The sequence below is a fragment of the Ictidomys tridecemlineatus genome, chromosome 10, assembly GCF_052094955.1.
Source record: "Ictidomys tridecemlineatus isolate mIctTri1 chromosome 10, mIctTri1.hap1, whole genome shotgun sequence".
In the NCBI taxonomy this organism is placed as follows: Eukaryota; Metazoa; Chordata; class Mammalia; order Rodentia; family Sciuridae; genus Ictidomys; species Ictidomys tridecemlineatus.
This window is the reverse complement of record NC_135486.1, coordinates 123,810,817-123,835,444: the sequence shown is the minus strand read 5'-3', so window position 1 is coordinate 123,835,444 and position 24,628 is coordinate 123,810,817. Positions and strand designations below refer to the sequence as shown.

General features: G+C 48.9%; 1 protein-coding gene across 6 annotated transcripts; it reads left to right on the top strand.

Annotated features, from left to right (window-relative positions):
• Positions 1-1,746: 1,746 nt before the first annotated feature.
• Setd1a (SET domain containing 1A, histone lysine methyltransferase) lies at positions 1,747-24,503 on the top strand. Of its 6 annotated transcripts, none has more exons than XM_040278751.2 (19): positions 1,747-1,886; positions 2,678-2,842; positions 3,067-3,162; positions 5,127-5,397; positions 7,703-7,824; positions 8,036-8,265; positions 8,651-9,500; positions 9,653-10,438; positions 10,904-11,080; positions 11,202-11,289; positions 11,955-12,112; positions 12,251-12,338; positions 14,313-14,654; positions 19,664-20,716; positions 21,144-21,316; positions 21,393-21,503; positions 21,688-21,807; positions 23,462-23,599; positions 23,676-24,503. In XM_040278751.2, the coding sequence occupies exons 2-19, from the start codon at positions 2,693-2,695 to the stop codon at positions 23,847-23,849; spliced, it is 5,127 nt and encodes a 1,708-aa protein (XP_040134685.1). In that variant the 5' UTR covers positions 1,747-1,886; positions 2,678-2,692; the 3' UTR covers positions 23,850-24,503. The 6 variants fall into 6 exon arrangements, 5 of the variants coding, with proteins under 5 accessions (XP_040134685.1, XP_021581191.1, XP_077880157.1 ...); XM_021725516.3 differs by having other exon boundaries at positions 1,787-1,925; XM_078024031.1 differs by lacking the exon at positions 1,747-1,886 and adding an exon at positions 1,969-2,091.
• The last annotated feature ends 125 nt before the right edge of the window (positions 24,504-24,628 follow it).

The window sequence follows — 24,628 nt, the reverse complement described above, 5'->3', positions numbered from 1 at the left end:
TCCAAGGTTGAAGGCCTTTGATCCACTGTTCATGAGCTTAGGGTCTCTATCTCTTCTATGGAGAATTTCATGTAAGTTTTTGCATGACTCCATACTATATTCTAGGGACTTTATAAATCATCTCATTTAACCCTCACAGCCACCTTGAGAGACAAAAATCTATCACTTCCATTTCAGAGATAAGAAAGCTGAGGCCCAGGAAGGCTGATGATCTTGCCTAAAGCCACATAGCTTATCAGGGAAATTGAACTTGAATTACCTTATGGTAACATCACATGAGAATCTCTTTCTGATGGAAAGAAGGAACCAATACCTTTCAACTGGGACAAAAAAAAAAAAAAAAAGAATCTGATCGCATCTATGCCTCCATGTTTCCAGCCTCATTTCCCTCAAATTTTAAGTCCTAATTCTCTGTCTTTTCTTGTGGTGGGAGACCTTGGACAAATCCCCCTTTTTCCCTTTCATTATTGCTCAAAATGGTGAATGTGCAGCCCTTCTTGCACTATTTTGAAGACTACAATAAGTCCTCTGTGACAGGAATTACCATCAATTTTTACAGGAAGAATCTTAAACTTATGGAGGTCAGTGGCGTGCCCAAGGTCACACAGTGAGGGACTGCTGTATGTCAGAAGAGATGAGATGTCATAAGCTTAAGGCATCCTCCGTCATGCAAAAGGGCCTGGTGCGAGTGCGGTTCCTCCAGAGTAAGGCTCCCGTATCCACACCGAATAGAGGGTGATCAGACTTAGGGAGGCCTCAGCTCCAAGGTCCCAGGTTACTCCTGGACTGATGCTGCCCTCAAGCGGTGAAAACCTGTGAGCATAGGGAAGCACAGCTGAGAAAGCGGGAACTGGAACCATTGATGTTTGTGTTCCTGCACATTCTTTATTTTTTACAGGAACCACGTAACGTCCTTTAGGCCCTATTAGGCTTATCCGGGAACCCCGAGACTAGCTCAGATTTAACCACAGAGCTGGGTTAAGCACAGCAAAATGCAGCACTTTCCGCAGGCCTCAGTCTCCCCATCTCTCAAGTGGGCTACTTAAAACAGAGGCCCAGGTGGAATAACGGGAAGAAAACCTGCGCTGCATGTGTGTGGGGCCAGGCAAACTATCTGAGTCACCGCTCCTCGTATTTTTCCACCTCCCGGTTGGCGGGGTTCAGCAGGTCCTACAGGAAGCTCCCCCGCGACGCCAGGCTTCGCACGCCCTGGCCACGCCCCTCTGCGCGCGGAGGTCTGACCCCGCCCACAGAAGGATCCGCAGATTCGCTAGACCCGCTTCTCTGCTGAAAATTCTCATTGGACTCTGAGAAGACTCTTTGCGTTGTCCATTTTCCCCTGGGTCGGAAGTGGGCTGTCCCCTGAGTTGTGCTAGTACGAAAGATCCAGAAAAAGTGGCTGACCCCGTCAACAGGGCTGGGCTAACTAGGCGTTATTTTCTTGACTCCACGAAGGCGGCTGAAGGGAGGCGACGGCTGAAGTCAGGAACAGTGGCGAATCTGCAGCCTCTTAGATCTTTGGCCGCGCAAGGAAGGGGCAGGGAAGAGGAGCAAAGGAGCACGCATCCTGTCCACCAATTCGCCCCGCCCGCCTGACGAATCTGCGTCTGTTCAACGCGCCACTCAAAACTCCCGAGCTCTGGCTGGCCTCCTCCCCTTCGCCCCGCCCCCTTTTCCTCAGGGATTAGTCGCAGCTTTCGTCGCCGCTGATTCGTTAAGAACCCCAGTCTGGAGCAGCTGGATAGTGGTGGTGAAACCCACTCTCCGGGGGATGCGGCCAATCTCCAGGTTCCTTGGGCCACAACTCCCGAGCCATACAGGGCGCCGGCCGAGGCAGGGTCGCTACCCTCGGACCCGTGGATCTCCAGGCAGCGCCTGTGACGAAAGTGCGAATGCAGACGCTGTGCCCTCTGGGCCTCGCGCAGGTGGCGGTGGTGTTTGGTGCGCGCGCCGGGGAGGTGGTGGTGGGGGGGCGCCGCCGCCGCCACCGCTGCGGGGCCGGGTCTCGCGCTGCCGCCGCCGCCACCGCCGCCTCGCGCCGCTGAGGTGCCGCGCGGGGTGGGGGGAGGGGGAGCCGCTCGCCACGAGCGGGTGAGTAGGGCCGCGGCGCGCGTGCGCGGAGACGGGGGGGGTGCAGAACGCGCCGGGGCGGGAGGAGAGGGCAGCGGCGCGCGTTCCCCCCACCCCCCCCGCCCGGATTCGGGGCTGAAGCCGGGTCTCGGGCTCGGTCTCGCGGTGTTTCCAACGCCCCGAAGAGGTGCCACCTCTCGGCCAGAGGATCGGGGCGCGGGGACGGGAGCGGCTGTGTGGGAGCGGGAGCCGGGCTTGGCCCGGGCCGCTGGCCGGTGAGGAGGCGTGAGGGGGCGGGGCCTGCCAGGGGGCGGGGGAGGGGTCTTGCGCCGAGGCCAAGTGGGGCGCGCGCTGGGGAGAGCGGGAAGGTAAGGGGGCGCGAGATGGGCCTGGGGGCCTGAGGGTAGAGTTGGGAGGTGGAGAGAGAATGGGGTGTTGTGGTGAGACAGGGTACTTGGGGCAAAATCTGAGGGAGCCACGGGTCTGGGTGAGGTGTGGAAACTGGAGTGATGAGAGAACCTGGAATCTGGGCTAGCCAATGAGGGGACAGCAAGGGAGTCAGGCCTAAGTCCTGGACCCTCTTTGCGTATCCCTCTTTTCCTAACAGTGTAAATGAGCAAAGATGGATCAAGAAGGTGGGGGAGATGGGCAGAAAGCCCCGAGCTTCCAGTGGCGGAACTACAAGCTCATCGTGGATCCTGCCTTGGACCCTGCCTTGCGCAGGCCTTCTCAGAAGGTGTACCGCTATGACGGAATCCACTTCAGTGTCAACGTGAGTGCCCCAGGGCTTTCCTTGCTTTCTAGGGGACTCTAGGGCCCCCCTTTCTCTCTTACTCCTTTCAGCACCTAGAGCTCCCATACTCAGGGCTTGCCTTCTCAAAAATGAGCAGGTGACCCCAGCTCTTTAGCATCATATGGGTCCTCAGATGAGCCTTTTAGAGCTCAACAATTTGGCTTCATCCTGAGCTGTGTTTCTGTTCCTGCTTTCCTTATTAGGACTCAAAGTATATACCAGTCGAAGACCTCCAAGACCCCCGTTGCCATGTCAGGTCCAAAAACAGAGACTTTTCCCTCCCAGTCCCTAAGTTTAAGGTAGGTGTCTCCTGGTATGGTGGCCTTTGGAGGGGTGTGGAGGATCCTGGCACTGTAGTCTTTACAGAGCCTGATAAAATGGGTATTCCAGTGAAAGACTGACAGCCAGATATGACAGCTTCTGGGTCTGTGAGGCTGGGATGTTCTGGACAGGAAGTACACTTGTATAGTTGTGGTGTCTCAGGTGTATCTCTGGTGGCAAGGCTGTTGAATTCTTGAAAGATGAGGTGAGGACAGGTTTAGCTGTCATGTCTGTCACTGTGTATTCCTAGACACAACAGCAGGAAATCCCAGTTCTTCAGCAATTAAGGGGAGTGACAAGACCACTGCCCATGTTCTTCACCTCTCATTTGGCCATGTGATCCTCCATCTTGTTTCCTAAAAGCATTTCCATTTTCCAATCCAAGCAGAGTACTCACCAGGCCTTGAGCTTAGAAAACTGGTAGTTCTAAGTTTTTGTCTTTGTTTTTGTCTTAATTATTTTTCTTTCACTAGTTTTCTTCTTTATAATAGAGTCTCTTCACCCTTTTTTTTCCTTGGTGTACTTTTCCTGGACAATCCCTATAGCTTTGACTATTACTTCAGCATTAATGACTTCCAAATATGTTTCTAGTCAACATCAATCTCGAACTCTACACTTGTGTGCCTTGTAGGGGGCAGCTCCATCTGGAGGCCCCACAGACATTTCAAACTCAAGAAGAGATTTAAAGCAAATCTCTTTGCCTCTCAGTCCTATTCTTCCTTCATTTTCTCTACTGATAAATGTAACACCATTTCCTTACCTGCACAGACTGGAAATCTAGGAATTAACCAGCAGTTTTTTTCTTAATTTTTAAATTCCTGTTGCCATTTCCTTAATGTGGACCCTTGTATTCATTTCACTGGGTTTCCTTGCCTCTGTGCTTCACTCAACTGCTCTGTCCCGCTGACAGTTGTGTCTATGCTAGGGATATGGCTCAGTGGTTAAGAGAGTAGTAAAGAGATTTTACTATTCTCTTATTTTATTTTTGTTGCCAAGTCTGTTTTTGAGCATTGGCATGTATAGTGATTGATGTGGCCAAGCCTTATCCTCTGCTTTGACATCTATCTTTTCATACCATATAATTTGTAATTTTTATAAATACCAAGTCTTTCTTAACAATCTTATATGTTTATTTACATATTGTGTTATTCAACCTAGGGCCTCACACATATTAGGCAACCACTAAACTACATCCCCAGCCCTTTTCATTTTATTTCAAGATAGTGTCTCAGTTGCACAGACTGGCCTTGAACTTGTGATCCTTCTGCCTTTATCTCCCGAGGAGCTGAGAGTAGAAGTGGCACCTCTGTGCCTATTTGCTTGTTTTTTTGAGATGGGGTCTTGCTCTGTTGCCAGGCTGGCCTCAAACTCCTAGCCTTAAGCAATTCTCCTGCCTCAGTCTCCTGAGGAGCTGGGACTACAGGTGTATGCCACTGTGTCCAGCTGCCAAGTTGTTTTATAGTTCCACGTCCTAGAAGTCCTTGTTATTTTGGTAGACTCCTGTGAATTCAGAAACCCATGAGTTTTTCCCTGATTCAATTTCTTTTGGCTCTCAGAAACCATTTACACTCTTTCTGTGTTACTTTGTGATTGTGTATGTCTGTCCTGTCTACTTTTGTAAATGGGAATCTCTTTTTTTCCACCTTTGTATTTCTAAGTGTCTAACCTATTATAGTCGTTAAAAGCTGAACTAGTGGATTATTTCCCTACAACCAGTTCTTTCCATGTGTATATTTCTATTCCTAGTTCTTGCCATTCTATGGTACAGGAATTCAGGGAGAGAAAGGTCAAGACTGATGTAGTCCTTGTTGTGGCCTCCTTCCCTTGCCCCTACTTCCGAGACATTTCTCTTGACTTCATGAAGCTTAGCTAAAGATTCTCAAAAGGCAAAGAAACAGTGATTAGTATAGAGATCTCAGACCAACTCTTATCTTCTCCACAGCTGGATGAGTTCTATATTGGACAGATTCCACTTAAGGAAGTGACTTTTGCAAGGCTGAATGACAATGTGCGGGAAACCTTCTTAAAGGATATGTGCCGAAAGTATGGTGAGGTAGAAGAGGTAGAGATCCTTCTTCACCCCCGTACTCGAAAGCACCTGGGCCTGGCCCGTGTGCTTTTCACCAGCACTCGGGGTGCCAAGGAAACAGTCAAAAATCTCCACCTTACCTCCGTCATGGGCAATATCATCCATGCTCAGCTTGACATCAAAGGTGAGGGGCTTCCATGCCTGCTGCTCAAGGTTGGTCTTTATCATAGATTGTAAACTCACATGCTTGTTGGGATTCCTTTTCTGAAAGTCTTGGGGGCCAAATGTGTATTTAAACTGAGAATTTTTCAACTTTTAAAGAGGAATTATAGTCTGTGTATTATGCTTTGTATGTTGCCAGCATGGTTGGGGTGGCATTCATAGTTGCATGAATATCCATAAAAAATTGTAGCTAGGTGTGGTGTTGTATGCCTGTAATTCCAGTGATTCTGGAGGCTGAGGCAGGAGGATTGCAAATTCCAGGCCATCCTCAGCAATTTAGTGAGACCCTGTCTCAAAATAAAAAATTTAAAAAAAAAGGGCTGGTGGTGCACACCTATAATCCCAGGGGCTCAGGAGACTGAGGCAGGAGGATCATGAGTTCAAAGCCGACTCAGCAACTTTGTGAGGTCCTAAGAAACTCAGTGAGACCTTGTATTTATATAAAATACAAAAAAGGTTGGGGAAATGCCTTGGTGGTTAAGTGCCCCTGAGTTCAATCCTCAATATGGAAAAAAAAAAAAAAGAAATTAAAAAGAGGGCTGGGGATATAGCCCAATGATTAAAGTACCCCTTTTTTCCAGTACTGCAAAAAAGAAAACAGGAAACTGTAATGAAGCATAATGCATGGTAAAAATCAGGTTTGATTTTAATAACAAATTCTCAAAAATATTAGGTTTTCAAGCCGGGCACACTGATGTACTCCTGAAATCCCAGTGTCTCAGGAGGCTGAGGCAGGAGGATTGTGAGTTCAAAGCCAGCCTCAGCAACAGCAAGGCGCTAAGCAACTCTGTGAGACCTTGTCTCTAAATAAAAATACAAAATGTGGCTCAGTGGTTGAGTGCCCCTGAGTTCAAACCCTGGTACCCCAAAAGTATTTTTCTATATATTAGGTTTTTAGCTGGGCATGGTGGTGCACACCTGTAATCCCAGCAGCTTGGGAGGCTGAGGCAGGAGAATCAAGTTCAAAGCCAGCCTTAGAAACTTAGCAAGGCCTTAAGCAACTTAGTGAGATCCCATCTCAAAATAAAAATTAAAAAGATCTGTGGATATGGCTCAGTGTTTAAGCATGTCTGGATTCAGTCGCTGGTACAAGGGGAAAAAAATTAAGTTTTCATCTTTTGGTTTAGTTTGGTTTGGATTTTGAAATTTTAGCCAGACATGGTAGCACATGCCTGTAATCCTAGGGACTTGGAGGCTGAGGCAGGGGGCTCATAAATTTCAGGCCAGTCTTAGCAATTTTGTGAGACCCTAAGCAACATCACAAGATCTTATCACTGAATAAAAAATCAATAAAAGGGCTAGGGATATGGCTCATTGGTTAAGCACCCTGGCTTCAATCCTTGGTACAAATAAATAAGGGCTGGGGATGTCACAGAGGGGTAGAACACCCCTGGGTTCAATCCCCAGTACCACAAAAAAATGAAAAGAAAGAATCATCTCTAAAGACAAAGCAGTCTGAGCAATAGGGAGGAGTGGAATCTGGTATACTGTATATATAACTCTATCCAAAAAGGCAGCTGTTAGCTGATATTAACCAGTTTGCAAGTGAGAATGAGGACTAATATTCCCAACTTTAATTTTTCAAAGAAAAGTCAGTAACCTAGATTTTTATATGTAATCTGATTGTTTAAATGTTGCATCCCTTCCAAGATATTTTAAGTCATTTTACAAGGCAAATAAAATAGGTTGTGGGCTGGATTTAATCTTCAGGCTGCCATCCTGGAAACTTTAGTATATAGGATGATTTATCATCAGACAACCTAATATTTTTTTGAATTCTATTTCTTATATTGACTGATTTTGTGACTTTGTGCAGATCAGTTTGCTTTAGGTTTATAAAATAGGGATACTGGGGCTGGGGTTGTGGCTCGGCAGTAGAGAGCTCGCCTAGCATGTGCGAGGCCCTGGGTTCGATCCTCAGCACCACATAAAAATAAATAAATAAAGATATTGTGTCCAACTTAAAAAAAAAAAAAAACAGGGATACTGATTCTTCTCCTGTGAATCGTCTAGTGTAAAGGCTAGAATACGTAGAAGTGTATTTGTAAACTGCAAAGTGTCATAAAATATGTTACTTAAAGCAGTTAAGAGGTGGAGATGAGGTAGCAATTTGCAGAGATAGAGACAAGGTAGGAAAACTGAAATCCCAGAACCCAAGACTCCAAGAAATTGTAGGAAGCTTGAAGCCTAAGAAAGAAAAAGGACTACCAAATCAGAAAGAAGTTGTTTCTCTTTCTGACTATTGTTTCCCATTTGTCTCCCTCTAGGACAACAACGAATGAAGTACTATGAATTGATTGTTAATGGCTCCTATACCCCTCAGACTGTGCCCACTGGGGGCAAGGCCCTGAGCGAGAAGTTCCAGGGATCTGGTGCAGCCACTGAAACGGTAAGAAGTTTGTGGTTGCTATAATCCTAACTGCTTGATTGCTAGGAGCAGGAGCCATCTTCGGAGGTTCTAGGCTTCGCTATCAAGTGGTAGAAAGAACCAAGAAAAGATGCTTAAATGCTTTCAAGTCAGGGAACTATGATTCTTGGTTTGGGGCAACCAAGTTTTCAAATGGTGTTTTCATTTCTCCTTGCCTCCTCTCTCCCTCCAGACTGAGTCCCGCCGCCGCTCTTCCTCTGACACAACTGCCTACCCAGCAGGCACTGCTGTGGTGGGCACCCCTGGCAATGGCACCCCTTGCTCCCAGGACACAAGCTTCTCCAGCAGCCGACAAGACACCCCATCTTCCTTTGGCCAGTTCACCCCTCAGTCCTCCCAAGGAACTCCCTACACGTCTCGGGGAAGCACCCCTTACTCTCAGGACTCTGCCTACTCCAGCAGGTACAAAGCACACACTCTCTGGGGCTCCAAGCTTTCAAATTCTGGGACCTGCCTCTGAGGAGATGTTCAAAGTCTGAGAGAAGTTGGAAATTATTTGTGCTGGTCTCTGAAAATTTAGCCAACTAATTGCTGTCTTCAGGGACCGTAGCTCAGTGGTAAAGTGCTTGCCTAGTATGTGTGAGGCACTGGGTTCGATTCTCAGCATAGCATATAAATTGACAACTAAAAAAATATTTTAAAAAATTGCTGTCTTCAGGGATGCTAATTGGCAACCTGACATTTAGTTTTTTGGGTGGCAGTTTAATAAGGATTTGGGCATGAGAACCAGGATGGTTGGATTTGGTCATATAGAGATGAGCCTATAACTCTCCTACTTCTTCTCCAGCACCACTTCAACCTCCTTCAAACCCCGGCGGTCAGAGAACAGCTACCAAGATTCCTTTTCCCGCCGCCATTTTTCTGCATCTTCTGCCCCAACAACCGCTTCTACAGCCATCTCAGCTACCACTGCAGCCACCGCTTCATCCTCCTCTTCTTCTTCCTCATTGTCCTCATCTTCCTCATCATCGTCTTCTTCCTCGTCCTCTCAATTTCGTGGTTCTGACTCAAACTACCCAGCATATTATGAAAGCTGGAATCGCTATCAGCGCCATGCTTCCTACCCACCACGCCGGGCAACTCGGGAGGAGCCCCCGGGGGCCCCTTTTACAGAAAATACCGCTGAGCGCTTCCCACCTTCCTACACCTCCTACTTGCCCCCTGAGCCCAGCCGGGCCACTGACCAAGACTACCGGCCTCCTGCCTCAGAGGCCCCACCCCCTGAGCCTCCAGAACCTGGTGGAGGTGGGGGTGGTGGGGGGCCTAGCCCTGAGAGAGAAGAAGCTCGGACCTCCCCCCGCCCAGCCTCACCTGCCCGTTCCTGCTCCCCAGCCCCAGAGACCACCAATGAGAGTGTGCCCTTCGCCCAGCACAGCAGCCTGGATTCCCGCATTGAAATGCTGCTGAAGGAGCAGCGCTCCAAATTTTCTTTCCTGGCCTCTGACACAGAGGAGGAGGAAGAGAACAGCAGTACAGGCCCTGGGGCTAGAGACACAGGGAGCGAGGTTCCTTCTGGGTCAGGTCATGGGCCCTGCACACCCCCTCCGGCCCCAGCTAATTTTGAAGATGTGGCACCTACAGGAAGTGGGGAACCAGGGGCTGCCCGAGAGTCTCCCAAGGCCAATGGACAGAACCAGGTAAGGCTGGGGTCAACCAGGGGAGGTATTTGGTATCTGGGAGGCAGGGTTGGACCCTGAGGGAGAGGGAAGGGATTTAGAAAAGAAAAAGATCTGAGGAAAAGCCCAGGGAACAAACAGATTCTCTGTGACCCTCCTCTGAACCCCCACAGGCTTCTCCATGCTCTTCTGGAGAGGACATGGAGATCTCCGATGATGACAGGGGTGGTTCACCCCCTCCGGCCCCAACACCCCCTCAGCAGCCTCCGCCCCCACCTCCTCCACCTCCTCCTCCACCTCCTTACCTGGCTTCCCTTCCCCTTGGCTATCCTCCCCACCAACCTGCCTACCTCCTCCCACCCCGACCTGATGGGCCACCACCCCCAGAGTACCCCCCACCTCCACCACCGCCACCCCATATCTATGACTTTGTGAATTCCCTGGAACTCATGGATCGACTTGGGGCTCAGTGGGGAGGGATGCCTATGTCCTTCCAGATGCAGACCCAGATGTTAACTCGGCTTCATCAGCTGCGGCAGGGCAAGGGATTGACTGCTGCCTCTGCTGGCCCTCCTGGTGGGGCCTTTGGGGAGGCCTTTCTCCCCTTTCCGCCCCCGCAAGAGGCAGCCTATGGCTTGCCCTATGCTCTATATACCCAAGGGCAAGAAAGCCGTGGGGCATACTCTCGGGAGGCCTACCACCTGCCTTTGCCCATGGCAGCCGAGCCCCTGCCCTCCTCCTCAGTCTCGGGTGAAGAGGCCCGGCTGCCTCCTAGGGAGGAAGCAGAGCTGGCAGAAGGCAAGGCCCTACCATCAGCGGGCACTGTGGGCCGTGTGCTGGCCACCCTAGTCCAAGAAATGAAAAGCATCATGCAGCGAGACCTCAACCGCAAGATGGTGGAAAATGTGGCCTTTGGAGCCTTTGACCAGTGGTGGGAAAGCAAGGAAGAGAAGGCCAAGGTAAGGGTCAGTGCCTAGAACTGGGCAATCTTGGACTTTAGTGGAAGAGGTAGAACTCTGGTTTCTGCAGGTCAAAGCAAGTGAAAAATGAGATTGCTGGCTTTTGGGGATATACTAGTTGGTCAGGGGAGTTTTAGTGGGGCAACAGGCAAGGACAGACCTGAGCTAGAAGAGCTTCATCCTGGCTCTGTTGCTTACTTACAGTGGAAAAGGCCCTTAAATTTTTATTGTCCTTAGTTTTTAGTTTTGTCATTTGTAAACTAGGAAAAATAGTAGCTGTTCGTAAGGTCAATGAGCTAAGTGTGCAGACTTTTGAGGAAAATGTCTGTAAAGGACTGGTAGAGGCAAGACAGAGATGGTGTCAAGTGGAGGAGCAAGTTAATGCATCTCTATTCTTGGAACCTGGGAAGAGTGGTCCTCAGGCAGAAGGGATCGTCTGAGTTTCTATCCCCCTTCTGTCTGCAGCCATTCCAGAATGCAGCCAAACAGCAAGCCAAGGAAGAGGATAAAGAGAAGACAAAGCTCAAAGAGCCAGGCATGCTGTCCCTTGTAGACTGGGCCAAGAGTGGGGGTACCACAGGCATCGAGGCCTTCGCCTTTGGGTCAGGTCTGCGAGGGGCCCTACGGCTGCCTTCATTCAAGGTACCCTGAACTGTGATCTCTCTGAGTTGAGTGGGGAAGGGGGCCTTCCATCCTTAGGGTAGGGGTGATTGGGAATTATGTGTGAGTTCTAAGTGGACCCTATGTCTTCCTTCTCACCCAGGTAAAGCGGAAAGAGCCATCAGAAATTTCAGAGGCCAGTGAAGAAAAGAGGCCACGACCCTCCACTCCTGCTGAAGAAGATGAAGATGGTGAGTGGGAGATCAGGCAGAAAGAGAAAGGGAATGGGATACTTAGAGAGGAAAAGAGCCAAGTGGAAATGTTGATATTGAGTTAAAATGAAAATAAAGCCATTCTGGGAGGTGTTAGAAGCACTGATAGGATTCTCCCTGGATCTTAGTTTGGGTCTTTACTCTGGTAGGTTGGCTTGAGTTTTTCGCCTACCACATGAAAATGATAACTTCAGTACTTGGAATCAAACTTGGAGGTTAAACAAGTTATCTACCCAAGTTTACTATCTAAATGTTCCCCTACAACCTTCCTCCCACTTTGTTGAAGTCTGAGCTATTGGTTAACAGCTTGTATAGCTGGGAAACTTCCTTATTGAGTCAGATCAACTTCCCAGGAAACCCATTGGCCTTAGTACTCTTTTCATGGGCCAGGCAGAACAAGTTGACTTGTTCTTGTTCTCCTAATGGAGAAAAGAACGAAAGATAAACTATGTGGTGTGTGTCTAAACTATAAAATATTAGGTAATTGCAAGGTGTTTGTGTTTCTTCTCTGAGCTTCCGCTTTCTATAAACTATGTCCTGTTGGGAAGTTCAGCAGCAGTGTACAGAAAACTCTTCGTGTCTGGGGTAGGGAAGTAGAAACATTGTTGATGGGCATTTCCCTAAACTTCACTCACCTGGCCTAGACCCCGAGCGAGAGAAGGAAGCTGGAGAACCAGGACGTCCAGGGTCCAAGCCCCCAAAGCGAGACGAAGATCGAGGCAAGACCCAAGGCAAGCACCGAAAGTCCTTTGCTCTGGATAGTGAAGGAGAAGAGGCATCCCAGGAGTCTTCCTCAGATAAGGTGAGAGGTGCTAGGTTCCTGCCAGAAGCCTATTTCCTGAATCTTTGTTCCTATGTCAGCTTCTCTCTGGGCTGGAGCCTAGGTCCTCATGGAGGACTAGTTGTTCCTTTCCTATTAGTCCTTATTCTTTTTGTTAAGGATGAGGAAGATGATGAGGAAGATGAAGAAGATGAAGATCGAGAAGAAGCTGTGGATACTGCTAAGAAAGAGACAGAAGCATCAGATGGTGAGCAAGATAGTGAGTTTTGGCGTAGAAAGAAAGGGATTGAGCCACATGATTTGCCCTTTCTCGAGCCCACATAACCTTCCTGTTGATCATACTGTACAGTAGCAACCCTTTTTTTTTTTTTAATGTGGTGCTGGGGATTGAACCCAGAGCCTTGTGCATGCTAGACGAGCACTCTACCAACTGAGCTATATCCCCAGCCCTGCAATAGCAACTCTTTCAGCCACATCTTTTGGAATCCTTGGCCCCCTGGAAATATTAACTCAAGTATTCAAAGGTATCTCTTCTGCTTGCTTCTTCTGAAACACAGCTCTTTTCTGAGGACAACTCAGCAAAGTATTATTTTCCCAAGCCCTAGAGATAAGGGGGTCTTTATTCTCTTGCCCTTTGACGCTACCAAACCGGACCCTGCTCTTCCTAAAGGACCAGCCACCAAGCTGTGCCTCCCTCTCCCCCTCCTCATGACTGCCATCAACCAATCAGTCCTCTTGTCTAGTTAAACACCTGTTGGCTCCCAGTGTCCACTTAGATACATAGTTTAGTCTTCCTTTTCATTCATCCTTTCAGATATATATTGGGCCCTTCCTCTGCCAGATGCTGTTTTAGGTACTTAAGACACGGCAGTGACCAAGACAGATATGGTTCCTTGGTTTGAGAGCTTGTTGGATGGGTGGCAGAGACTTGACAAACAAGTGAACAAATCCTCTCACTTCAAATAAGTTTATGCTTAGAAGACAAAATAGGGTAATGGGGCAGAGAGTGATAGGGTAGCAGACCTGGGGGAAGATTTATTGTTCTCATACATGATGGTCAAAGAATAGCTCTGAGAAGTACCATTTCAGCAGGGACCAGGATGGGAAACATAATCTGAGGCTCTCCTTTACTGAAACAGAGGACAGGATTAGCTACTAAGGATGAGGGGTACAGATCACTACTTTTCATCAGTTTTACCTTCTGATGCTTCTTGAATTTGTCACCTGTTTGTTCCCACTGCTGTCCTTTCTTTCTTACATTTTTTAAGTAGTCTTGACTGATTTCTGTCTCTATTTCCACCCTCCTTTCATTCCAGTTCATTTCCCAAATTACTTATGAAATTATCTTTTCTAAAATGTGCACCTGATCCTCTTCTCTCCATAGAGTCTTTTCCTATTCCCTATTTTCAACAATGTGACTCCTCGGACTGACAGCATAGGCCACTTATAATCTAGCACCTGCTTAACTGTTCAGCTTCGTCTCACTATTCTCCAACCCTCTTCCCAGTCACTAACACCTATTCTAATTTACCCAATTATGTTCCTTAAGGGCAATGAAGATCTTAGATTTTTTTTTTAAAGCACTTCCCATATTACCAGTCTCCCAGAGGCATGGAGCATGCAGTGTTCTCAAGCTTATTTCACCCCAGAATCTTTTCTTTTTTTTTAGAGAGAGAGAGAGAGAGAATTTTTTAATATTTATTTTTTAGTTTTTGGCGGATACAACAACTTTTTTTGTATGTGGTGCTGAGGATCAAACCCGGGCAGCATGCATGCCAAGTGAGCGTGCTACCGCTTGAGCCACATCCCCAGCCCCCCAGAATCTTTTCTTACAGAGTCTTTCATCCAGGTTGTCCTTAAGACCCACAATGGGAAAAGCTTCAGTAGTACAAGCAGATGCTTTGCCTGTCTCCAGGTCTCTTTTTCTCTTATCTTTGTTGTCCCTGCTTAGCCCCCATGTCTGCTTGGTGGTACCCCTTCATGTCCTTGATTTCAGTAGCTCCTCAGGAATACCTTCCCTGACTTGCAGGCAGAATCCAGGGTTCTCTTTGCCATGCTCCCCAGCCCTGTGAATACATGTGCTTATCTAATTCCTTGACAAATTGGACTTCCAGCATCTGGTGTAGAGCCTTGTGTTCAGAGTAGTGAGCCAGTGAATTAACTTGGCTTGACTGAATGAGGGTCTTCCCACCTCGCCTAATTATCCCTTCTGGATTTCCAGGCGAGGATGAGGAAAGCGATTCGTCCTCGAAATGTTCTCTGTATGCTGACTCAGATGGTGAAAATGGTAGCACGTCAGACTCAGAGAGCAGCAGTTCCTCCAGCTCTTCATCTTCCTCATCTTCTTCCTCATCATCCTCATCATCCTCTTCATCATCGGAATCATCCTCAGAAGAGGAAGAGGAAGAAGAGCAGCCAGCAGTCATTTCCTCAGCGTCTTCGCCCCCCGGAGAAGTCCCAGCACCTCTCCCAGCACCTGTTGAGGAGCCCGAGCCAGAGAGAGTTGCAGGCTCCCCAGTTACACCTCTCTCTGAACAAGAGAAGTCTCCAGCAAGGCCTGCAGGTGGGTGTATAGGATCTGAAGTGTGATCTGTACGTGTGTATTTGTACGCGTCCGTGTCTTTGAGAGAGAACAGTGCAATATTTATTAAGTAATTGTAAGTATGTGTGACTTTATTGGAAAAACATACAAAAAAAAGTCACTGTCTTTTGTCCCATCCCCTTTGGAGACGTTAATGGCTTAACATTCAAATTGCACTGCTGTGGTGGTTCACAGAGCCAGACCAAGGTATTTAGTTACTAAAGTAAAACAGGATGATCTCCTCCCAAGTAAAAGTAAGTTAAGGTGGAAATTCCCAATTTAATAAATTTTCCTACTAATTTTTCTTCCCCCTCTCCCCCCGCCTTGGCTGTACTGGGGATTGAACCCAGGGCCTCATGCATGTTAGGCAAGTGCTATACCATTAAGTTACATCCACATCCCTTTTTTTTTAGCTTTATTTTGAGACAGTCTTTCCAAGTAACTGAGGCTGGTAATTTGCAATCTTCTTTCCTCAGCCTCCTGAGTTTCTGGGATTATATGTGTGTATCACCATGTCCAGCTTCTACTCATTTTTCTTAATCCTATTCCTTAATGTGTAGAGCATATTTGCAGGATTAATCTGACATATTAACATTAATCCAGAACTTGGTTTTATCTTTGCTTTCCTTTGTGAACTTGCACATTCTGTTATTTCATAGCACATGCATATACTTTATTCTGTGAAAATTGCTTATTCAAGAATTATTGAATGTTTACCACAACCAGTAGCAGGTGCAGAGGGTATGGTGGTAGTCCGTTAGGCTAGTCCTACCTGCATAGAGCTTTACAGCGTATAGGAAGAGATATCAGTTGAATAATTCATACATAAGAAAATCTGTGATTGCAAACTGAAAGCATCATAAAGGCAAAGTGTAGGGTACTCAGAACCTGCATGCAATCTGCAGGCCTGGAAACATTTTCCTGCTAAAGCATTGTTAGCTTGAAATCCAGGTAAAGTAGGCAGGTAGAAGGGATTAGATGTACATGGACCCTAAGGGAGAGGGAATAGCAGCTTGGGAGATCTGGAAGAAAGATAAACTCTTTGTGGTTGAAAACTAGGGCTGGTGAGATGACTAAAACTGGAAAGGTTGGCAAGAGCCAGGTTTGTGCAAAGTGCATGGGCCACATTAGAAATTTGGTTTTATCTTCAGAGCAGTAGAAAGCCCTCAGAGGAGTGACATGATCACATTTGTGATTTCAAAAGATGTAGTGCAGAGAGAAGTGGAGAGGGAGCAGAGTGATGCAGGGATACTACTAAGAGGCTGTTCAGTAAGTAAGATGAGCTATGTTGATAGCTGGAACTCCATGCAATCAAATCAGTCAGTTTTTTAAGATACACTTCAAAGATACGTATGATCTCCCACTTGTTATTGAGATCCCATGATCCAAGGTGGGCAGTGACCACAGGAAAACTTCCTAACACTGGCACATGCTGCTCCCTTCTACACCCCACAAGATGAGGAGCTGAGTTTCTACTGATACCTCAAATACTCACCAGCCTCTTCTGAGTCCGTTGGGTAGCAGAAGGGACTATGAGGCTATAAGCAGTCCGGAGGGCATCAGTATTAGTAGCCTTCCATTCTCTGTGGGGCAGGAAGGTCTTCTGGAAGAGTAGACTACTCTTGCTGAGAAAGAAGAGAGTTGAGGGGCCATAATAATATTAGCTAACTTTTAGTGTTTATTGTGGGCCAAAATCTAGGGGCTCATTGAAAACTCATTTTCTCATTCAGTCCTCACAGCATTCCCGTCATTCCTATTTTAGAGATGAGGAATTCAAGGCTTAGTGAGATGCAGGAACATGCTCAAGGTAACTTAGCTGGAATTGGAGAGATAAGGAGAAGAGAATGCGGGATTGATAGAGGAGTTAGCTTTTCAATGTAGGCGACACTTGGGCATGTTCCTACACTGAAGGCAACCAGGGACAGTTAAGAACTAGAAGAGGAAGAAATTCTTGCTGTAGTGACATTCCTGGGGAGGGCCTGTAGATCTGATGCAAATGTATCTATGATTGGGGAGGCAAGGAGCTGTGGTGTTTGATTCCTGAAGAGCAAAAGAGCATGAGGGATGGCTTGAGTAGGAGCCTACCTGGAAAAGTGAGGAGAATGGGAAGTGAGGGTGGAAGCTGACCAGGCTTGCCAGCAGCACCAAAGCCCTGCGGAAGCCAGGGCCTGGGGGAAAGGAAGAAATAAGTAAGAAGTAAAGGGGGAAATGACAAAGATAGAGGGTAAATAAGTAGAGATGGTGGAAGGATGAGGATGTAGAGGTGTGGAAGGTACTGTGAAAAGAGAGGACCAAGTGAGGTCCCTGGGGGCTAGGCTGAATAAAGATAGTAGTTAATATGGAAGAAGAGAGATGGACTAGAGGGAAGTCACAGGATGAGAAATCAAAAAGGGACGTGGGAGGGTGAACTGAGAGGTGAGTTTGGACTTGTCACATGGTAGGAAATCTAAGTGTGAATCCAAAGTGTGACTGGTGGAGAATAGCTGAGGATGAATGAAAGAGATCTCTAGAGATGTGAGAATCCAGTGAAGTCTCCTGGGTAGATGGCCAAGGTGGGAGATTAGAGGAAGATTAAGGCAAGTCTCTTGGGTTTTAGAAGAGAGGGCAGAACAGGGAAATCTGAGTTACCAAGAACAGGCCAGAAATGTATGACCTGATGGCAGGGCCCTGGGAGGGCAGCAAAGGGCAGCTCACCCCTATCTGCAGAGAACATGTGGCTCCTGATAAGTGGGAGCCTAATTGAGGGCTTCTTGAGGATTCTAGTGATGGGAACCAGTTTCTGTTAGTTTAAGTAGAAGAATGGATTTGTTTACAGGATATGACCTTCCTGGTAAAACCTATTTGTTTACCTATTGTCTCATGAAGCAAGAACCAAAATTCCTGTAGGTCCTGCCTATAGGTCTTACATTCTGTGTCATTCTTTTCTCCTTTGAAAATTAGCTTCTTCATTCCAGTAGAGGGTGACTACTCCATCTAACCTCTAGACAGGCCACTGACAGCTCTGCTCCTTTCTTAGATCCTTATTCTCAAAGAAGTTTCTGATTGTACTGGCTTGAATCATCTTAGTGGTATCCATTAGTGCTGGCCCTGGGGAGACGGGGGTGGGAGGGTGTATGGGACCTTCCTCTGCAGATCTGAAGGCATCAGGAAAGCAATTCTCAGAGAAAGGAGGGATCCCCCAAATTGTCTCCTGAATGAAAGGAATGCTTTAGGTGAGGAAGCAAAGGGACATTTGTGTGAAGCTGAGCTTGGAGGTGGAATTTGTTCTCCTTAGCCAGGCTTCTGGAAGACAGTGGGCTGGGTTAGGAAAAGGGCTTAGTTGGGAGATTGCCCCAACATGGAGAAAAGAGGTGAGAAGATGCATAGAAACTGGAGTGCCTGGAACAAGCACCTGGGCCTCACCAGCTTTCAGGTGTGGATTGCCACTAGTATTCAGAACCTAGGACATAGCAAGCTGAGGGCCTTGCTGAGGATACCAGTCTTAGGAGCATGGGTTGAAGCCATGGGCATAGGTTGACCACTGCCTATTCAGGCCAGGCCTGGTGCTGTCTGCTCTTCAGGTTTTTTGTTTGTTTGTTTTTTAGTTGACAAAAGATCTTTTATTTTTATTTATTTATTTGTTTGTCCACTTATTTATTTATATGTGGTGCTGAGGATCAAACCCAGGGCCTCACACATGCTAGGCATGCGCTCTACCAATGAGCCACAATCCCACATCCTGCCCTTGAGTTTTGTGAGTGGTAGAGCCAGATGTGAAACCACCATATCCACAAGTGTCCAGAGCAGCATAGGGCAGCTATTAATTAAGAGCATGAACTCAATCTAGGCTGCTTGTATGCAGATGTTCTGTCACTTGCCAACTGTGTGATCTTGGGCAGGTTATTAACCTATGCCTCAGTTTCCCTATCTGTAAGATGAGATTAATATAGTACTTTCTTAGGGCACTTTATTTTGGGGAGGGTGACATGAGATAGTATATATAAAAAAATTTGGATCCATGTGAGGTGCTGCTGTATTAGCTATTAATCTACTATAGCCAGCCAAAAGTTCCAGGATTCTGGTTCTGCAGGGAAACCAGTGTCTAAAGAAGTGGACAAGGCTTCATAAGGACAGTGACCTTGAACTTGGGCTAAAAGCTTCTTCCACTGACAAGGGAGGGGGAAGGAGGCCATGTTCCCGGTACTAGGGGCTGAGTTGGAGAGACAGAGCAAGCAGCACCTCTCAAAGACAGGTGTTCCTTTCTCCACCTGCTCCTCATTGTTTGGGTGTCTGCTTCAGTCTCAGCTTTTTCAGCGAAGTCTTTCTTCTGACCCCTTCCCCATTAGGAAAAATCACCAGTTCTATCTAGGAACTGGGAAGGAAGGCAAATTTTATAAAATATTTTTAATACTGAGATTCAGCTTTTTACATTGTATCTTTTCCACCTCACTAGACTACAGAATTTTATATATAATTGGAGTGGGTATTTCAGATCTGGCTAATTGGATCCTCATTATAGAATGCAGCTGACCAAAACTGTCTTGGTCCATGTGCCTAGTCGTTGGATGTGGTTCCATCACTGCCAGTCTTGGTTGGTAAAATGGCTAAAATCCAAATGTGGAGAGCCCTCCCCCATCTTCCCTGTTTGGCTGTGCATTTGATTTGTGTACTCATTGGACTGAGAGCTCTGTGAGGATGTTGAAAGTGTCTGTCTCCTTTGTTGGTATAAAGTCAGGACTCAGTGTACATTTGCTGGCTATGTGAATGATCAAGTGCAGAATTCCATCCTATCAAGGGAGCCCATAGTGCTGAGTATAGTGTGCGGTTGAGAGGCAGGCAGTGTGTCCCCTGGGCCAGGAGAAGGATCTGTGTAACTGCCTGAGTTTGCTGGGTGGAAGCTGAGAGGAGAGTGAGCACAGCCCAACTCAGCCCCAAGGCTCCTACCTCTAACAGCACTAATGAAGTTGGGGAGAATCTAACTCTCCTCTTTCTTGGTGTGCTTCCTTCCCCAGGTCCTACAGAGGAACCACCTCCCAGTGTGCCCCAGCCTCCCCCAGAGCCACCAGCTGGGCCCCCAGCCCCAACCTCCCGTTCTGACCAGCGACCCTCTTCTCCTATTCCCCTTCTTCCCCCACCTAAGAAACGCCGGAAAACTGTCTCCTTCTCTGCTGTGGAGGAGGTGCCTGCCCCAGAGCCTCCCCCAGCTGCCCCACCACAAGCCAAGTCTCCTGGCCCGATCTCTCGCAAAGTCCCCCGGGGCGTAGAGCGGACCATTCGCAACCTGCCCCTGGACCATGCATCTCTGGTCAAGAGTTGGCCCGAGGAGGTGTCCCGAGGGGGTCGGAGCCGGGCTGGAGGCCGAGGTCGCTCCACTGAGGAAGAAGAGGGTGAGCCAGGGACAGAAGTGGACCTGGCAGTACTAGCTGACCTGGCCTTGACCCCAGCCCGGCGTGGGCTGGCCACCCTGCCTACTGGCGACGATTCAGAGGCCACAGAGACCTCAGATGAGGCAGACCGCCCCAGTCCCCTGCTCAGCCACATCCTCCTGGAGCACAACTATGCCCTGGCCATCAAGCCCACACCTTCCACACCGGCCCCCCGGCCTCCGGAGCCAGTTCCTGCCCCTGCAGCTCTCTTCAGTTCCCCAGTGGATGAGGTCCTAGAGGCCCCTGAGGTGGTGGTGGCTGAGGCAGAGGAGCCAAAGCAGCAGCAACTGCAACAGCAGCCAGAGGATGGGGAGGAGGAGGAGGAGGAAGAAGAGGAGGAATCCGAGTCCTCAGAGAGCAGCAGCAGCAGCAGTAGCAGTGATGGTGAGGGGGCTGTCCGACGGCGCAGCCTCCGCTCTCACACCCGGCGCCGGAGACCACCGCTCCCACCCCCACCTCCACCACCCCCCTCCTTTGAGCCCCGCAGCGAGTTTGAGCAGATGACCATTCTGTATGACATTTGGAACTCGGGCCTAGACTTAGAAGACATGAGCTACCTGCGGCTCACATATGAGCGGCTACTGCAACAGACCAGCGGAGCTGACTGGCTTAACGACACCCACTGGGTCCATCACACAAATATCCTGAGCCATAGGGTTCGGCCTGTCTATGCAAGATAGGAAGACACAGGCCTTGGGTGGGGAGGGCCTTCCCTGGGGTCACAGCCCCAGGCAGTGTCTTCTTCAGATCCCTCCTTGTGCTACATTGATTTCCCTCCCTGTCTGTTCAATTCACTCTGCCATGTTCAGCCTGGGGGTTTCTCCTCTGGCTGCCCAGCCATCTTTTCTCTCTGCCTCATACTTCTTTTCTGCCTCCCAAAGTTTTTCTGGCAGAAAAGGTGGAGTCCAAGACTGACTTCTGTCATCTGCTGTCCCTTCACACCTAATATGCCCACCAGCTCAGACCGGCCGCCCTTTCCTTGGGCTGGGACTGGGGTGGATGGAGAGGAGCAGGCTCCAGGGATCTGGCCAATGAGGGACCCATTCTCTTCCTTAACACCCTGCACTCACCAACCTGAGCACTCCAAAGCGCAAGCGCCGGCCCCAGGATGGGCCCCGAGAGCACCAGACAGGCTCGGCACGCAGTGAAGGTTATTACCCCATCAGCAAGAAGGAGAAGGACAAATACCTGGATGTGTGCCCCGTCTCAGCCCGGCAGCTGGAAGGAGTGGACACTCAGGTGGGGCCCTGCCTTCTGGCCTACTCTCTCCTCTCACCATCTTCCCATTGCTTACTTCCTTCTGTCCTCCTTGCAGGGGACTAACCGTGTGCTTTCGGAGCGCCGGTCTGAGCAGCGGCGGTTGCTAAGTGCCATTGGCACCTCAGCCATCATGGATAGTGATCTGCTAAAGTTAAACCAGCTCAAGGTGAGGAATGGGGACCTGGGAAGGGAAGAGGCTCAGTGAAAAGCAAGGTGAGCTACCCTGGTAGGATCCTGTGTTTGGGTTGTGAGGGGAATGAAATGTTCTCCATTCTGGGAGGTCTGCAGGAAAGGTGAGGAGCTTGGTCTTGAGAGGCATGCAGCAGTAGAATCTATCTTCTGCCCCCTAGTTCCGAAAGAAGAAACTTCGATTTGGCCGGAGCCGGATCCACGAGTGGGGTCTGTTTGCCATGGAACCCATTGCAGCTGATGAGATGGTCATTGAATACGTGGGTCAGAACATCCGCCAGGTGAGGCTCCACATCCAGCACCAGGCTCAGCTTCTGATCTGACATACCAGACAGACAGCACAGAATTTCCCAGGAGTTCCATTTGACCCTCTGGGCAAAGCCTTACTTACCCTCCCAGCTCCAAGAGTTAGCCAGTGAAAACCTGTGTCCTTCATCCTTCATTAGTAATATGCAATAGTAAACAATATTAGTGGTCCAGCAGGAAACAGGACTAGTAGTGTCTTTCCCTTTAAGGAAGTGGGGTGCCGGGCACAGTGGCATGTGCCTGTAATCCCAGCAACTCCGGAGGCTAAGGCAGGAGGATCACAAGTTTGAGGCCAACCTCGTCAACTTAAGCAACTTAGTGAGACCCTACCTCAAAAACTTTTTAAAAAGGTTGAGGATGTAGCTCAGTGGTAAAGTACCTCTGGGTTTAATTCCCATTACCAAAACAAAAAAAGGAAGTGGGGAATATTGGATAATTGATGACACTTAAGGGTAGTGTTTGATATTAAAGGGAAAGTTTAGGGAGACAGGAGCAGTGTGAGCACATACAACAGGGTCTAAGACCATCAAGAAATAGTGTGTTTAAGTTGGGAGCCTAAAGACAAGGAGGAACTCCCAGGTCCAGGTGAGAAGTGTGTGAAAGCCTGGAGGTAGGGTAGTCTTAGCTAAGAGTGGGAGATCAGAATGGCTAGTCAGAAAAACTAGGGCCAGTGGCAGATGAGAGTTTGGAGGGGAGGGGCATGTGGAGCCCAGATTTTCCATAGCTGGGAAGCAATATTAGTAAGTATGGGCCTCTAGTGAGAGGGAATCTCTGAAAAGCTAAGCAGAAGAGGTCCTTGGAGGGTAGGAAGCTCCCTCTAGTTGTGCTGGGAAGAGAGAACTAGTCTAGGCTGACACCAGTGGTGCTGTCATAGATCAAGCCAAGGTGAAGGTGGCCTGGACTGGAGACCAGGCAGTGAGCTGACTGTGGAGAGTGAGGACAAAGGAGGAGGTGAGGCTCTTTCTTGGGGTGCTACCATTAGCTGTTATGACTCTGATGGGGCCCCAGTGTAATGGGAGTGAGCCGGAGGAGCAGATGTGTGATCAAGATGAGTTCCAATTAGGACATATGATGTTGCAGGGCCCCAGGGAAATCTAAAGATGACGCCCAGGAATTCTACTGAGGTGGATTTTGGCTGGAGATAGGAGTTTGGGAGGAGTCCCCACTACTTAGCTGACAGCAGAAGCTCTGGGAGGGAGTGAGATCACCCAAGGAGAAAGTGCAGACAGCTCATTGTCCTGTTTACTGGGATATAAGAGTTGCTGCTTCTCATACAAGACATGGGTCCTTACAGGTGACCTGCCATTTGCATTGGTCATCTAGGCCAACAGATGCCTGTTTTGGAGAGTGGGTCCTAGGAGAAGAGATGAAGTGGCCACTGCCAGTGCAGATTTCTCTGGAGTCCTCTTGTTGGCGACTTAGTAAAAAAGACAGAGGATTAGGATGGGTGGCCAAAGAGGCAGGCTGGGTTTCTAGAAGCAGTCAATTTGGGGGTTGAGATCTAGGCCTAGTTGGTATGGACACTGGAGTGATAGCTGGCAGATTATCCAGAGGGGCTGGTAGGACCAGACTTGGTCCATCTGGAAGCTGAGAGGCCATGCTATGACCTTTTCTGTCCTATATTGCCAGATGGTGGCTGACATGCGGGAGAAGCGCTATGTACAGGAGGGTATCGGCAGCAGCTACCTGTTCCGGGTGGACCACGACACCATCATTGATGCTACCAAGTGTGGCAACCTGGCGAGGTTCATCAACCACTGCTGCACGGTGCGCTGGGAGCTAGGTGGAGGGATGGGAGGGATGTGGACGGGGGCACAACTCACACTGTCCTCCCCCCCTGTAGCCCAACTGCTATGCCAAGGTGATCACCATTGAGTCACAGAAGAAGATCGTGATTTACTCCAAGCAGCCCATTGGCGTGGATGAGGAGATCACCTATGACTATAAGTTCCCGCTGGAGGACAACAAGATCCCGTGTCTATGCGGCACTGAGAGCTGCCGTGGCTCCCTCAACTGAGGTGGGGCAGGACTGGTGCCCACACCCCTATTTATTCCCCCTTGGTGCCCTGAGCTCCCAGCACCCCCCCAGCCTTAGTGGGTTCAGCAGGGCCCACATGCCCCCATCTCCAAGTGTGGGGTTGGGAGCTCCAAGCCCAGCGAGGGAGCCTCAGTCCCTTGACGAGGCAGCTTCTGCCTCCCCTGTTACCCCTGCCCACCCACCTCTTAATTTTTTTCTTTGCGGAGAAGAAGCTGTAAATGTTTTGTAGCTGCCAGCAGCTGTTTCCTGTGGAAACCTGGGGTGCCGGCTTGTACAGATCCTGTTCTTGGGGGGTTGCACAGCCCTCTTGCTTTGTGTTAATGGGGATTTCCCCTTGTGCCCTGTGTGCACCCCTCCCCAGTTCAGGGGTCTCTAGGGGCAGTGGCCATGTTCTCCCCCTGGGGGGGCCCTGCGCCCCCAGTCCTGGGGACTCCGTGCCTGGAACCCTGCCTCATCTTCTGTTCCTGCCAGACCCTTTGGGTCACCCTCCCACCCTGGTGTCTGGAGGCTTTGGCTCAGCCAGGCCAGGATGGTGGGGGTGGGCCCTTCTTGTTGGGCTGGATTGTATATATGTTAATAGCGCAAACCCAAGGCCACATTTTTATAATTGTGATTAAACTTTATTGTACAAAAGTGCTTGGTCAGTATCTTTGGGGGAGAGCAGACTGGGATGGGGGTTGAGGAGACATGGATGGGGCAAGATGAAGAGAGGGAAAGGGTGGTCTGAAGTATGGGGTGGCTAGAGGGCTTTCAGGCAA

What these genes read in the sequence shown, in the direction of transcription:
- Setd1a (XM_040278751.2), top strand. Translation starts at nt 2,693, where the DNA reads ATGGATCAAGAAGGTGGGGGAGATGGGCAGAAAGCCCCGAGCTTCCAG. An exon ending in CTGGTGCAGCCACTGAAACG is followed by an intron (nt 7,825 to 8,035) that starts GTAAGAAGTTTG and finishes CTCTCCCTCCAG; the next exon opens with ACTGAGTCCCGCCGCCGCTC. An exon ending in TGGAAGGAGTGGACACTCAG is followed by an intron (nt 21,317 to 21,392) that starts GTGGGGCCCTGC and finishes TCCTCCTTGCAG; the next exon opens with GGGACTAACCGTGTGCTTTC.